General features: G+C 38.6%; 1 protein-coding gene and 1 long non-coding RNA gene across 27 annotated transcripts in view; both read right to left on the bottom strand.

The window, feature by feature from the left end:
* MDFIC (MyoD family inhibitor domain containing) overlaps positions 1-14,637 on the bottom strand; it is a 76,787-nt gene that overhangs the window by 28,598 nt on the left and 33,552 nt on the right. For 22 of the 26 annotated variants that reach the window (XM_084518567.1, XM_084518568.1, XM_084518564.1 and 19 more), the window contains one exon: positions 4,015-4,290. In XM_084518567.1, coding sequence (XP_084374693.1) covers positions 4,015-4,290 — 276 coding nt within the window. The remainder of the gene's footprint in view (positions 1-4,014; positions 4,291-14,637) is intronic. The other 4 variants (XM_084518563.1, XM_084518575.1, XM_084518576.1 and 1 more) reach the window with 1 other exon arrangement.
* Positions 1,516-3,998, bottom strand: LOC311436540. Its single transcript, XR_014692923.1, has 2 exons — positions 2,979-3,998; positions 1,516-2,095 (listed from the first exon to the last, which is right to left on the bottom strand). It is a non-coding gene; the product is annotated as an uncharacterized lncRNA (long non-coding RNA).

Genomic DNA, 14,637 nt, shown 5'->3' with positions numbered 1-14,637 from the left:
TTATAAAATGGATGCTGTGGAAAGATCTTTCTTCATTGCAGGCCCTGTGTTCCACTCGCTTGTTTAACAAATGTGTAAAACATGTGCCAAGATTTCTATGCAAGCAAAAGTACAAACCATGCTTAAAACACACTGCTTTTCAAAATATATATTTTTTTAAATGATAGTTTTGACCATATGATAATGTTAGTTGCCTGACTGACAACTGCCTTCTGACACAACCTTGTCTAACAAACAGTTTAAAGTACTAAAATACTTCTTGCTCAGACAGAACTCCAGTTTAAAGCAAGTTCCAAAAGATAACAATGGAAATTTTGGCAGAAGTAAAGAGATTTGCAGGATATTGATTAAGTAGCTGTCTAAGGGCTGATAGGGCCGATTTCAGAAGTGCATGTAAGAAATAATAAAAAAGAAAAAAAAAAAAAGAAAGAAAATTAAAGAAAAAAGAGGGAGAAAGCAGGAGAGAAAATGAGAAAAGGAGAGAACAGGAGAGAAAGAAAGGATGAAAGAGAAGGAAAGAAAATTTGAGAAAGAGAGAGAAAAAGAGAGTGGGAGAAAGAGGAGGGAAAGAATGAGAGAAAGAGGAGAGAGGAGAAAGAAAAAAGAAAAAAAAGGGAGAAGAGAATGGAAGAAAGGGAAAGGGGGAAGGGGAAGAAAAGAAAGGGAAAAAGCTCCTTTGTACCTTTGTATATGCACATACACACACATGCTGCAAGCTTTATCTACCTCTCTCCTGCATCTAGCTATCTAGCTTTATTAAACTTCCAGTGACCTATTTTGGGGAAAAAAATAATAATAATAATTGGAAAGAAGATGCCTTGTCCTGCCTCTCTGGTTTAGGGAGCCTGAAAAGGAATGAAATAAAGATCTGACATACATAAAGGAGTCTGGCTCATGATCTGCTTACAGTAGTTTAATGAACTATCCTGTCCAGATGAGCACAGTAGTTGCATGCTCTCAGCGTTTCAAATATGTGAAGTGCTAAACTCAGTGCTAATCTAAACTCAGATTATGACAGGTTGTCAGAATTTTAGTTGCTACCCTAACAATCGTAGTAATCTGTGAGGTCACAGCAACTTGACCACAAGTGAGAGCTCCATTTGAAAATTTGTGTTCCTTCTCTCCACCATTAACTTCTTTTAAAAAAATGCTTTATTTAAAAAAAAAAGAAAAAAAAAAAGTTTATCATCAAGCTTCATACATTCTTGGTAGAAAAGCTCGGCTTGTACATGTATTTTACAAAATAGTTAGTGTTTATTTCATTTTGCCCCTTCTCTCCACCTATTCTGTTAATTAAATTCCTCTTCCATCCCGCCACTGCCCAGTTTCTTTTCACCTTTCCTTCTCCAGCCCTGGGTACATCGTTATTATTTGTGTCCCACCATTCTGATACACTTGTATGTACTCAGTTTACCTCTCTCTTTTCATTTCCTAACACGTAGATTTACTGTTCAGCTGCCTCTTTGCTGTCTCCTTTAGATTTCCTTCCTTCTTTAAGTTGCTTTGGACTGTTCCTCCTTTCTTCTCCCCTTGTGTGTAGTTAAACAGAAACTTCCAAAAGCAGCAACTAAATTGTCTCATTTTTTTTTTTTACTCATTTTCAATTTCTTTTTCAGGTTTCCAAGGTTGCTCTGTGCTACATATCATAGGTGCAAAGTGACAATTCACTTTGCCAGTAGTCTACAGACCACAGTTTTGCAAGAACTGTGACACTTCTGACACAAAACATTTTAAATATCATTAACATTATTATATAAATTAAAATATATATATAATCATTTTTTCACTGCAGTGAAACCTATCCAGTCCTTTTGAAAAATCCTTAGAACTGAAATAGTGTTTAAAAACTGTTTTTTAAAAGAGAAACTCCAACTCTTTCATAATTCCTTTGTGTTTTTTTGTTGTTTGTTTTTTTGTTTTTATAGTGTAAGTCATGGAGCTGAGTAAGATTTCTTCAGGGATGATATGGATTAATAATAGATGCAGACGAAGAGCAGAGTTAGTGAATGCACTTACACCCTCCTAAGCCTCACTGGATGTGAAGCGTTTCTAAACAGCATATCTTGGAATGCTGACTTGACTCCATGGTCTAGATCTTCATATAAAAATGCAGATGGCAGAGGGAGGAGAGGGGAGGGGAGGAAAGGGAAAAGAGACAATTTCAAATAGTTTCCTATCTGATCCATCTTTCTGTGAATCTTTTCAATAGTTTCTACAGAAATGTCATTAGATCAAGAATACAGAACTGTTCACAAAAAATACCTCTGCCTACAAAAGTAAGATTCAGAATATGAAGTTGTAGAACTTGTGTCCAAATTAATTTGTGTATACCATCTCAAAAGAGTGTCTATGAAATCCTCAGTCATAGTACTTATTAGTGGTACTAATTAGTACTTATTACTTAATAAGTGGTACTTATTAGTACTTATTATTGGTTTAAATGCAATTAAACTGCAATTTTAGAAGAAAAAGGAAGTGTTAACCATAAATAAGTATATAAGGGCATGGACAGAACAGAACCTATCTCTGTATAATGCTAGAATTTCTTTCTCAGAGTTTGAATATCTTAAATTTAGCAACTGCCACTTTGTATCAGCTATGTGAACAGATCTATTTTTCTTGACGTCCAGTTTTTTGATATTGCATGAATGAAAAATATATAAGAAAAATGCAAGGCTGGAGGATGAACTGTTTTTCACATAACGGGAAGAGAGAAGGGGAATATAGCAAGAATGAAATCTCAGTTTTGGAAAGAACTTTTAGAACTGAAAGCACAAGTCAAAAATAACATTAGGTTCTTGAAGATATATATGAAAATAAACCACAGCAAGGAAGACCAGCCCATGGCCCAGTACAAATGAAGCTCTACTTGATATTATTACATAGATGCACGCAGTAGGCTTGATTGAAGTAGTAGAAGCCAAAAGAAGTCAGTCCACTGAAATCAGTGGGTTTCACCCAAGCCACTACATACTTACAGTCTTTCTGATCCCTTTTGCTTCCATCCACACTGAGAATCCTCCCCATTTCACTGAACAGTACAGCCTCCTGTTTTTCTGCGAATCTGTGTCTTTTCTTACCCCCCAAGATTTTTATTTATTTATTTATTTATTTATTTATTTTAACTAGATGCACCTATGGATGTGACCTGCATTCTGAAAGAAAGCCTGCCTCAAACCAATAAAATTTATAGAGCTTCTGCACCCTTCCTGTAATGGGCAGGAGCAAAGCTCTCTGAGTATATTAGTGCTAATGGGAAGGCAATAGATTGAGTAGAGGCTCAGGAACTCTGGGACCATTAGAGTAATTGCAAGCAGTGAAAACACACACAGAGCTGAAAAAAATATGGCAAAATTATTTACTTTTGTTTATTTAAGCTGTGCATAGGGAATATGAAACTTTTTCATTAAAGTATTTACAGCCTAAATATAGCATAAGACACATTCATCATCAAAGCACATTTCTAAATTTTATTATTTAGTGTTCAGACCTCACAGCTAGTCAGAATATCTCCTAACAGAACATTTTTAAAAACTAACTCTACTGTCATGGAACCTGCCATTGTTAAGTATTAACAATGTAGTAGTTACTATGTATTTAAGCATACAATTAAGTATACAATTAAGTATGTGTATGTTATGTGTAGTATGTTATGAAATAGTGCTTTAACATTTTTCTGGTGTACCCGTTACGCCATTAACTGGAATTTCTATCAGTTCAGGATACTAACTACAAAGAATTAAACATCACCAGACTATGCTGGCCAAATGTTTGAGAGTAAGAAATCTCCCATTGCTTCAATTTCCTTCAAATACTTAATATTTTCCTTTGGGGAAGTAACTTATGTTTTATCATAATGATTTCTATTTGCTTCTGGAGCATGAGTCATGCTCTTCAATTACTTTGAGTTGATTGTGTAATTATTAGTGAGAATGGAGTTTGGCTAGTCTTTATTCAGTTTGTTTTTTTTTTGGTTGTTGTTTTTTTTTTTTTTTAATAAAAAAATCTACTTACCTTCAGGTGAAGTACCTGGCTTTTGAGAAAATGCAGAGCTTATTTTACTCTTCTTGCTGCCGTCACTGTTGACAGACAAGGTGGACTGAATTTTTCTGTGCATTTTTTCTGAAACAGGAGATGAAAGTTTTCTGTTGTCTGCAGATGCATGCTTGACCCCATTGTGAATTCCACTTCCATTACTCAGGCCCACATGGCCGTTTTGTACTTTGCCACTTTCTTCCTCACCCCTTTCCAGTGCTGAAGTATTTGGCTGAGGCAAGCGTTGAGGTTGTGCTTAAAATGAAATGGAAAGAAAGTGTTAATTAAAACTGTAAATTGATAACTGAACATTTCAGGCAAGACTGGGAATTCTTTGTTCTTACTGTTCTGAGAACAGATTGAAAAGTTAACATCTTCCATCAAAACAAGAAAGCAAAAAATATCCCTAAATTAAAAATGATTACAATTAAATTATTAAATTTAACCATTATTAAATTATTATTATGTAATTAAAAATATATATGCTGCATGTCTAGATGAGACGTAGAATCCCCATTCAACACTGCGCTGTTTCATAGGTTTCTGAACTAGACAGAGAGAACAAGATAACCAATGGGAAGAAGTAAAAAGTCGGGAATGGGAACTGATTAAGGAGGTATTGGGGAGGCATTGGGGAGGCAAGGAGAATCCCCAGACATGGACTGTATATCTCGAAACAAGACACTGAAACTCATGATAAGGAAGCGGCAGACGGACAGAGAAACAAACGTAAGGACTATAAATCTCAAAACTGGACATTGGAATTCATTATAAACGGAAGAATTGGCAACAACCAGCTCTCGCAATTAAGAAACATGCCAATTCAGCAGATTCCTGACCAAAGGTGAAAAGTACACTGTGAGGAAGACTCGGGGTCTTCCTCCCAAAGACCCCTGCCCACGTCCCAAAGACCCCTGCCCACAATTCTTGGAAGGCTCTACGCAGGCGCAAGGTGCCAAAAGGCTAATTAGCATGAGAAGCGAGGGAAGGCGGGGATAGGTAATGCATATGTATAGGTGCTTGTAGAATATTGATAGATTGATTGTATAAATTCAAGACTGCTTTTTGTTTTGAGTATGCACGATAGGTGGAGAGATCCCCCGTGCATCCAGCGCTGCAATAAAGAATATACCACTTAAAGGAATTTCGGCTTCGATCTTTGAATCAATCTGGCACCCCAGATGGGACAACCTCTCTGCCGGACCGCAGGACCCGCTGGGGACAGGACTCCCTAGGGTACCCCCGGGATTTCCCGGAGGGACTCCTCGACTCACCGGATCACTGCGGAGGCAGACAAGGACCCCATCATTGTAAGTGAGTATATTCTTTATTCTGGTTTGGTTTTCTGGTAGACCGGTCATCTGGGACTGTCCAGTAAGTCGGAAGGTGACTTCTGCAGGACAGTATTTGGTATATACTTTGTGGTTAGTACCACAAGTATATCTGGGGACCTTGGGGTCCATCTGTATCTGGAACTGTCTGTAAGTCAGAAGGTGATCTTCTGCGAGGCAGTGTTTGGTATATACTTTGTGGTAAGCACCATAAGTATATTTGGGGACCTTAAGGAAAGAGCTCGCTTTAAGGTCCATCTGGAATTGTGTTGTCTATTTCGGTTTTCTGACTCATGGAGTATGGTATTTAACTTTGGTTATTGTTACTGTGATTTTGGCTATTTTTCTGGTGGTAATAGTAGGTTCGTGGCATTGTTATAAGAAAGATATCGTTACGGTGTTACACAGTTTGGTTTTCTGACTTATCGCATGTGGAATTTGACTCTGACTATTGTTATTGTGATTTTGGCAATATTGCTGGTAATAGTAGTTTTGTGACATCGCTACTGAAAGATATTGCGTGCCCGTATTTTTGTGAGTGATACGTTTTGTGATATGCTTTTGTAAGTAACATGTGTATTCTGAAAGTGTAAACTGGAAACTGGGGGGGCAAACAAGCAGTGAAATTTTAAAGAAAAGTGTGTTAGGATGTGTTTTAAGTCACTGGAAGGATATTGGAGGATCTGCCGGTGGAAGTGTGAACAGGAAAACATTGATAAAATATCGTAATCAGTGGTGGCCGCTTTATAAGCTGGAATGTGGAGAAAAGTGGCCCCTAAATGGAACTTTAAACTATAATATTTTGCTACAGTTAATGTTGTTTTTTGAAGAAGCAGAACAGGATGAAATGTTGTATACTGATGTTTCAGCATCTTGGTGGGAAAAGGTACAGAATTAAGTTGGCCCCTGACTGAGCCTTTGATGATGGCATTAGAGAAGTACAGGCTGGAGAAAGATAAAGGAAGTGTTAAAAGGGTTGTTGAAAGTGTTAAAGGTGTTTGAAGTTGAATGAGCAGGGAAAGAGGATGTAGGAATGATAATAGTTCTGCCTCTGCCCGAGGCAGAGATCTTAAAATCATGGGTGTTAGCCCTTTGGGGCAAAGGGACCATGATGGGTCCGAGAGAGTTGTCACAGAAACAGAAAACCAGTTAACTCTTAAAACAACCTGAGTTCATGTGCGAGCTCAGATTGCCGATGGGACCGCTCAGGGAACTGTGGACAATTGCATTCCCCTGACCGACCCCCACTAAGACCCGAATCATCCCGAAAATTATGAACGGTTAAGTAAATACTAAAATCTGGATGAATTGGGAATTGAGAATATGCTTCCAACAAGGTCTAAAAGAAACCCCTATGGAATTTTTAGACCAACTCTGAAATGTAATGAAAATAAATAAATAAATAAATAAAACAAAACGGTTTGGACCTGGCTTCGGAGGACAAATTGACTAGCCTTTTCCTAGGGTAATCGACCGCTGATTTCAACAGGAATAATGGGGACCTGGGGAATCTACCCTAGCGGATCCTCCACTGGTTATAATGAAGCTAGGGGAGGAATGGAAGTGAAATTTCTTATTGATATGGGGCAACGTATTCAGTTCTAAATCAGGCATTAATGCCTTCACAGAATTATTATGTTAGGGTAAAAGGTGTGTCGTGGTTTAACCCGGCCGGCAGCTAAACACCACGCAGCTGTTCGCTCACCCTCCCCCTCCCTCTCTGGGACGGGGGAGAGAAATGGAAAGTGAAGCCCCTGAGTTGAGATAAAGACAGTTTAATAAGACAAAATAATAATAATAATAATAATAATAATAATAATAATAATAATAATACAATGATGATAATAGTACCACTACTAATAATGTGTACAAACAAGTGATGCACAATGCAATTGCTCACCACCCGCTGACCGATGCCCAGCCTAACCCCGAGCAGTCCGGCCCCCTCCCCCTGGCTAGCCACCCCTATGTATTGTTTAGCCTGACATCAGATGGTATTAGCCTGACATCAGATGGTATGGAATACCCCTTTGGCTAGTTTGGGTCACCTGTCCTTGGTCTGTCCCCTCCCAGCTCTTACTGCACCCCCAGCCTGCCTGTTGGCAGGACAGAGCAAGAAGCTGAGATGTCCTTGGCTTGGTATAAGCACTGCTCTGCAACAATTAAAACATCAGGGTGTTATCAGCACTCTTCTCATCCTAAGCCAAAACATAGCATTCTACCAGCTACTAGGAAGAAAATTAACTCTGTTCTAACTGAAACCAGGACAAGGTGTAACCGAAAAGGCTTATTTTTGTGAACCTTTGAAGTACAAGTTAGGGAAACAATGGGGCATACACAGATTTTTATATATGCCTAACTCCTCATGGGCACTCTTAGGTAGAGATTTATTAGAGCAAGTAGGAGCAGAAATTGTCTTTGAAAAAGGGAAAATGGAATTAAGAATAGGAGAAGAACAACTAACAAATGTGTTAAGTTTGGCACTAATACAAACTGACCCTAAAAGTGAAATACCTTTAGAGATCACAGATCAAGTATGTCCAGGAGTTTGGGCTACTGAAACCCCTGAAAGAGCTAAAAATGTGACCTTAATAATTATTAAATTAAAGCCAGGAGAGAAACCCATTAAGGTTAAGTAATATCCTTTGAGGATAGAAGATAGGAAAGGAATTAAAGAGATAATTAATAAATTTTTACAGTATAGATTATTGATTGAATGCGAATCAGAATACAATGCACCCATATTGCCAATTAAAAAGGCAGATGAAAAAGCTATAGGCTAGTTCAGGATTTGAGGGCCATAAATAAAATCACTGAGGAAATATATCCAGTAGTGGCAAACCCTTATACTTTGCTGACTAAATTAAAGAATAGTCAAGTCTGGTTTACCGTACTGGATTTAAAAGATGCCTTCTTCTGCCTAGGCTTAGCCACAGAAAGCCAAAACCTATTTGCCTTTGAATGGGAAAATCCCGATTCAGGCAGAAAGACGCAGCTTACGTGGACATTACTACCTCAAGGATTCAAGAATAGCCCCACTATTTTTGGAAACCAATTAGCAAGGGAACTCGAAACATGGATGCCTCCGGACACTGAAGGTGCTTTGTTACAATATGTAGATGATCTCTTAATAGCTACTGAGACTAAAGGGAGTTGTATTCAATGGACTATAAGTCGTCTTAATTTTCTGGGTTTAAATGGATATCAAGTCTCTTGACAGAAAGTCCAGCTGGCTCAACAAAGTGTGACCTATCTGGGATTTGAAATTTCGGAAGGACAACGAGAACTAGGAACTGAACATAAGGAAGTCGTTTGCCAGACTCCAGAACCTCAAATGGTAAAGGAGCTACAAACCTTTTTAGGAATGACAGGTTGGTGTCGCCTTTGGATTTATAATTATGGACTATTGGTAAAGCCTCTATGTGAATTGATAAAGATTAACCAGTCAAAGTTAGTCTGGACTGGAGAAGCACAAAAAGTCTTTAAACAACTTAAACAAGAATTGATGATTTTGAAATATCAAGCAATATTGGTAGAACAGGACAACGTGGAAATTGTGATAACTAATATTGTGAATCTAGCCTCTTTTCTTAGTGATGCTCCGGCACAACCTGTGATTCACGATTGTTTAGAAACTATAGAGACTGTGTATTCCAGCCGACCAGACCTTAAGGAGGAGCCCATGGAAGATGCGGAAGAAACTTGGTTCACGGATGGGAGCAGTTTTGTTATGCAAAGACAACGTAAAGCTGGATATGCTATAACAACTACTCAGCAGGTAATCGAGTCTAAGCCTTTACCCCCTGGAACATCAGCTCAAAAGGCGGAGATAGTTGCTCTCACGAGAGCATTGGAACTGGCAGCGGGAAAAAGGGTAAATATTTGGACAGATTCTAAATATACATTCGGCATGGTACATGCTCATGGAGCAATTTGGAAAGAACATGGATTGCTGACCGCTCAGTGAAAACACATAAAGTATGCTGAAGAAATTTTAAAATTGTTAGAGGCTGTAAAACAACCAGAAAAAGTAGCTATCATGCATTGTCAGGGACACCAAAAGGGGAACACCGATTTTGAAATTGGAAATCGATTGGCAGAGGCTAAGCAGGCAGCTGAAATAACTGAGGTGAAGGCATTGTCTTTGATACCAGACGGTAAAATCCAAACTATATCCAAATTATACAAAAGAAGACTTAAAATTAATTGAAGATTTGAAAGGTAAAATGAAACCAGATGGATGAGTATATTTAAAAGATAACCACATAGTAATACCCTCTAGTTTGACATGGCCCATAGTTCTTACAGAACACAATAAAACGTATTGGGGAGCTGGCACACTGCATAAGAGCCTGAGTCAGACATTAGTGGGATGATATGATAAAACAAGTAACTCAACAATGTAGCATTTGCTTACACAATAACCCCAATACCAAGAATAGAATAAAATTTGGAATAATCGGTAAAGGAAATTATTCGGGGCAACAGTGGCGAATTGATTTTTCAGAACTCCCTAGAAAAGGGGGGTATCATTATTTACTGGTTCTGACTGACACGTTTTCAGATGCTTTGGATTCTAGTAGCAATGTCTTCTGATAGAGTTTTCACATTTTGTGCACAAGTGGTAGAACAGATAAGTAAGATTCTAAAGATAGATTGGCAACTGCATACTCCTTATAGACCACAGGCAAGTGGACAGGTAGAAAAATGAACCATTTAATTGAACAATAAATAGCTAAAATTGGATAAGAAGCTAATTTGTCATGGACTCAATCCCTCCCTTTAGCATTACTTGGAATTAGAGTTAAACCTAGAATAAAAGGGAATTTGAGTCCCTTCAAAATCTTATATGGAAGGCCATAGCAATTTCTATTTAGTGGAGAGGACCTAACGCAGTTAGGATCAGAATATTTATTTGCTTATATAACTGAACTTCAGAAACAATTAAATAAAGTACATAAATTTGTTTTAGGGACCAGGGCTAGAGGGTTGGATCAACCAATCCACCCCTTTAAGCTTGGGAATTATATATATATATAAAGACTTTTTCAGGACAACCCCTACAGGAAAAATGGAAGGAAAGTGGATGGGACCATACCAAGTATTACTGACAACACACACCGCCATTAAGATTAAGAAGCAAGCAGCTTGGATCCACAATTCAAGGGTGAAGAAGGCCCCGGCGAGGATATAGACCACCACTCCAATTGGACCAACAAAATTACGGTTTTCCAGATCCTAATGATTGCAGGGGTGCGGTTCTCGGATTCGGGGTGGGCAACTTGGGATGAGAACTTACACCTGACCTTAATACAAACAATTTCTCAAGTAACTAATAAGACGAACTGTTGGGTATGCACCCATCTGCCACAGCATGGGAATAAGGGTGTATCGTTAATCGGGATTCCGTTGCCTGCAAACTTATCTTGGACTAATTTGTGGGAAAACACATCTTGGGGTCGAAAATATGAAGAAGTTTTGGAACTAGAAGTTAGTAGCTTCGTGCCGTTGGAATCTTACTATGTATGTGTACAAAGGTGTAACCCGCCTAAGGGTATGGGAAAACAGGATTGTATAAATACAGGTACTACTTATGTGGGGAATCAGACATCTTGTAATCGAAAAATTGATATTAGTACAACTAGCAGTTGGGCAAATTCAACCAGCTGGCCAGTACCAGAAGGAAAAGGGTGGTATTGGCTATGCAATGATACAGCCTGTAAGGTCTTGCCCGAGAATTGGAAGGGAACTTGCACTCTAGGAGCGGTAGTCCCCAATATGGCAGTACACGATGTAGTGCCTCGAGCCTACTTGAGAAATCATATGCGGAGAATCAGACAAAAAATTAACAATCCATTGATAGAGAGACACACCGCTTTTCATAGTTTTGTTTGATGGTTTATCCCATGGTTAGGAGTGAGTGAATTGGAAAAGGCAATAGTTAATATTTCTGCAATTATAGAGAAGTTAGAAAACAAAACTCTGGATGCTATAAAGGCTCAACAAGAAGAGATATCTAGTTTATCACAGGTAGTATTACAAAATCGGATGGCCCTAGACTTGTTACTGGCCGCTCAAGGGGGAGTCTGTACAGTAATAAACACAAGTTGTTGTGTGTATGTAGATCAGAGTGGAAGGATCTCTACCGACCTGGAAGAAATATGGAAGCAGACAAGGGTCCTACATGATATCAGTAAAGATGATCTTTTGTGGAGTTTTAGTGAAATATGGAATAAGTTAACCTCCTGGTTGCCCAATTTTCAATGGTTGAAACAAGTGTTCATTGCTCTAATCGCATTAGTAGTATTAGGAATATTTGTGTGCATGTTGTTTAGATGCCTGCTTTGTTGTGTTACTGTAAATAATGAAAGTATCTGATGCAAAAGAATTTGCATGGGAAAAGAAAAGGGGGGATTGATTAAGGAGGTATTGGGGAGGCATTGGGGAGGCAAGGAGAATCCCCAGACATGGACTGTATATCTCGAAACAAGACACTGAAACTCATGATAAGGAAGCGGCAGACGGACAGAGAAACAAACGTAAGGACTATAAATCTCAAAACTGGACATTGGAATTCATTATAAACGGAAGAATTGGCAACAACCAGCTCTCGCAATTAAGAAACATGCCAATTCAGCAGATTCCTGACCAAAGGTGAAAAGTACACTGTGAGGAAGACTCGGGGTCTTCCTCCCAAAGACCCCTGCCCACGTCCCAAAGACCCCTGCCCACAATTCTTGGAAGGCTCTACGCAGGCGCAAGGTGCCAAAAGGCTAATTAGCATGAGAAGCGAGGGAAGGCGGGGATAGGTAATGCATATGTATAGGTGCTTGTAGAATATTGATAGATTGATTGTATAAATTCAAGACTGCTTTTTGTTTTGAGTATGCACGATAGGTGGAGAGATCCCCCGTGCATCCAGCGCTGCAATAAAGAATATACCACTTAAAGGAATTTCGGCTTCGATCTTTGAATCAGAACAAAAAAAGTATTAAAACTGAGGTAAAGTTGGGCTAAAGAAAGCCAGATGAAGAATGGGAGGAAACACAAACAATAAGGAGAAAATTGTACAGAAAAGATAGAGACTGCAGAAAGAGAAGTGAAACTACCAGTTAGCCAGCCTGCCAGTCTTCGGAAAATAACCAGAGTGACAAGGCTGAAAGGCAGCTACCAGCTACCAGTATATTAGATATGAATAGGAGTAGTCTGGTAACTAACACCAGATTGAGCTTAAACTAATGGATTGCTGGGAAGAACAAAAACAGTCACAATCTTCAAGAAGCTTAAAAAACAAAACAAAACAAAAAAACACCACCAACAACAACAACAAAAAAAAATAAGTTCTGAAACTAATTAAACTATAAAGATAGTAACACAACCAGATTTCATAATCATAAAGCATCAGACCAATCACATCTCCTAATCAAAATACTGTTATCTTGCTTGGACATAAAGAGGTTTTCAAGAAGGCCTATCTTTGACTATTTATAAATTTAATGTCAAGAAAAAAAGCCATCCTCCCTTCCCCAACCCCCCAATTTTTCTTTAAGACTTTCACTGAACTCTCAGAGAGATTAGACAACACCAGTAGTAAAAGCAAACACTGTTCAGCACTGCAATTCATTCTCTTTTTAAACAATTCATGTAAATTTTCTGATGATTTCACAGTATAGCTTTGTATGCATATTATATATATGTAGTGTATTATTTTACATAAAATATACATTTTTAAAAGTGTAGGTAATTTTAGTTTTATTTAAAGGAAACAGCTACACTGTTCACTTCAGATACACATGATTAAACTTTTGGACAAATACTAAAATACTACCAATAGCCACAAAGATGATCAAGGATCGGAGCACCTCTCCTACGAAGACAGGCTGAGGGCATTGGGGTTGTTCAGCCTAGAGAAGACAAGACTCTGGAGAGACCTTAAAGCAGCCTTCCAGTACCTAAAGGGCGCCTGCTGTAAAGCTGTGGGTGGGACTCTTTGTCAGGGGGTGTAGTGATAAGCAGTAATGGTTTTAAACTGAAAGAGGGTAGATTTAGATTAGATATAAGGAAGAAATTCTTTACTATGAGGGTGGAAAGGCACTGGAATAGGTTGCAGATGCCCTGGAGGTGTTCAAGACCAAGTTAGATGAAGCCCTGAGCAACCTGATCTAGTGGGAGGCATCCTTGCCCATGACAAGTTGGAAGTGGGTGATTTTAAGGTCCCCTCCAATCCAAACCATTCTGGAATTCTATCAGGACACACAGACCAGTATGGTCTTTAAAAGGACTCCCAGTTCTGAATTTGCCTAATAAAGCCTCAACACTTCCCTTTTATCAAGGACACTGATATCATATATACATTGCTTCCTCCAACTATCATTTAGTTGTCCAGATTAAACTTTAGATTAATCTTAAACTAAATCTTGGTTTAAATATTGAAAAGGAAAAGCAAAAAAAAAAAAAAAAAAAAAAAAGAAAGAAAAAAAAAAGGAGGGGGGGATGTTGTTTGTTTTTATTTTCCATTTGACATTTTTAGTCAGAGCAAATAAGATTTTGAAAATATACCCTACACTGTGCAAATCAGTCTAGGCCAAAGTAACACCAACTGTAAACCTACTTTACAAAAGTGAAAAGTTTCTGTTGCAGGTAAGAAGAGAAGGGCTAGAGGAACATTTATGCTATTAGACTCCCCAAAGATGCAGCAGTGACAAAGATTATTACCTTCCATTGGTAACTGCTCGTGAGCTTCCAGGCCAACAGAGCAGGAGTACAAAGGTATCCTTACACTTGAACTAACTTGCCTAAAAATGTTTTCAATGGCAATACCAAAGCTGCTGTTCCTTTCAGTTTTGCATTATTGCTTGAAAAATGTATGAGCAGAAGCATAGGCAAGGTACTTTCTTGCCTCTGGAATTCAATTCCAGCACATATTTGCTGTTTACATTTCCAGACTATCATGGGAACCCCAAAACAAGTTTTTTAGTTTTCTCTTGCCTAAAATAGAAGCAGACTCATTACCAGCATAAGTCTCTAAAGTTTCTAAACTGACAGTTATGATCTTTTTCAAGACAGATAAATTGGTGGTAGCGTTTTGCACTTGTTTATGTATTTCTGGTGCTTTCAACAGCATAAAACCATTAGAGAGTGTCCAAAGGCAGGCTATAAAGATGGTGAAGGGTCCAGAGGGGAAGATGTATGAGGAGCGGCTGAGGTCCCTTGGTTTGTTCAGCCCAGAGCAGAGCAGGCTGAGGGGAGGCCTCATGGCGGCCTGCAACTC

This window comes from Aythya ferina, assembly GCF_964211825.1.
Source record: "Aythya ferina genome assembly, chromosome: 1".
Lineage (NCBI taxonomy): Eukaryota > Metazoa > Chordata > Aves > Anseriformes > Anatidae > Aythya > Aythya ferina.
The sequence above is the reverse complement of the archived record's forward strand: the minus strand, read 5'-3'. Positions and strand labels throughout refer to the sequence as shown.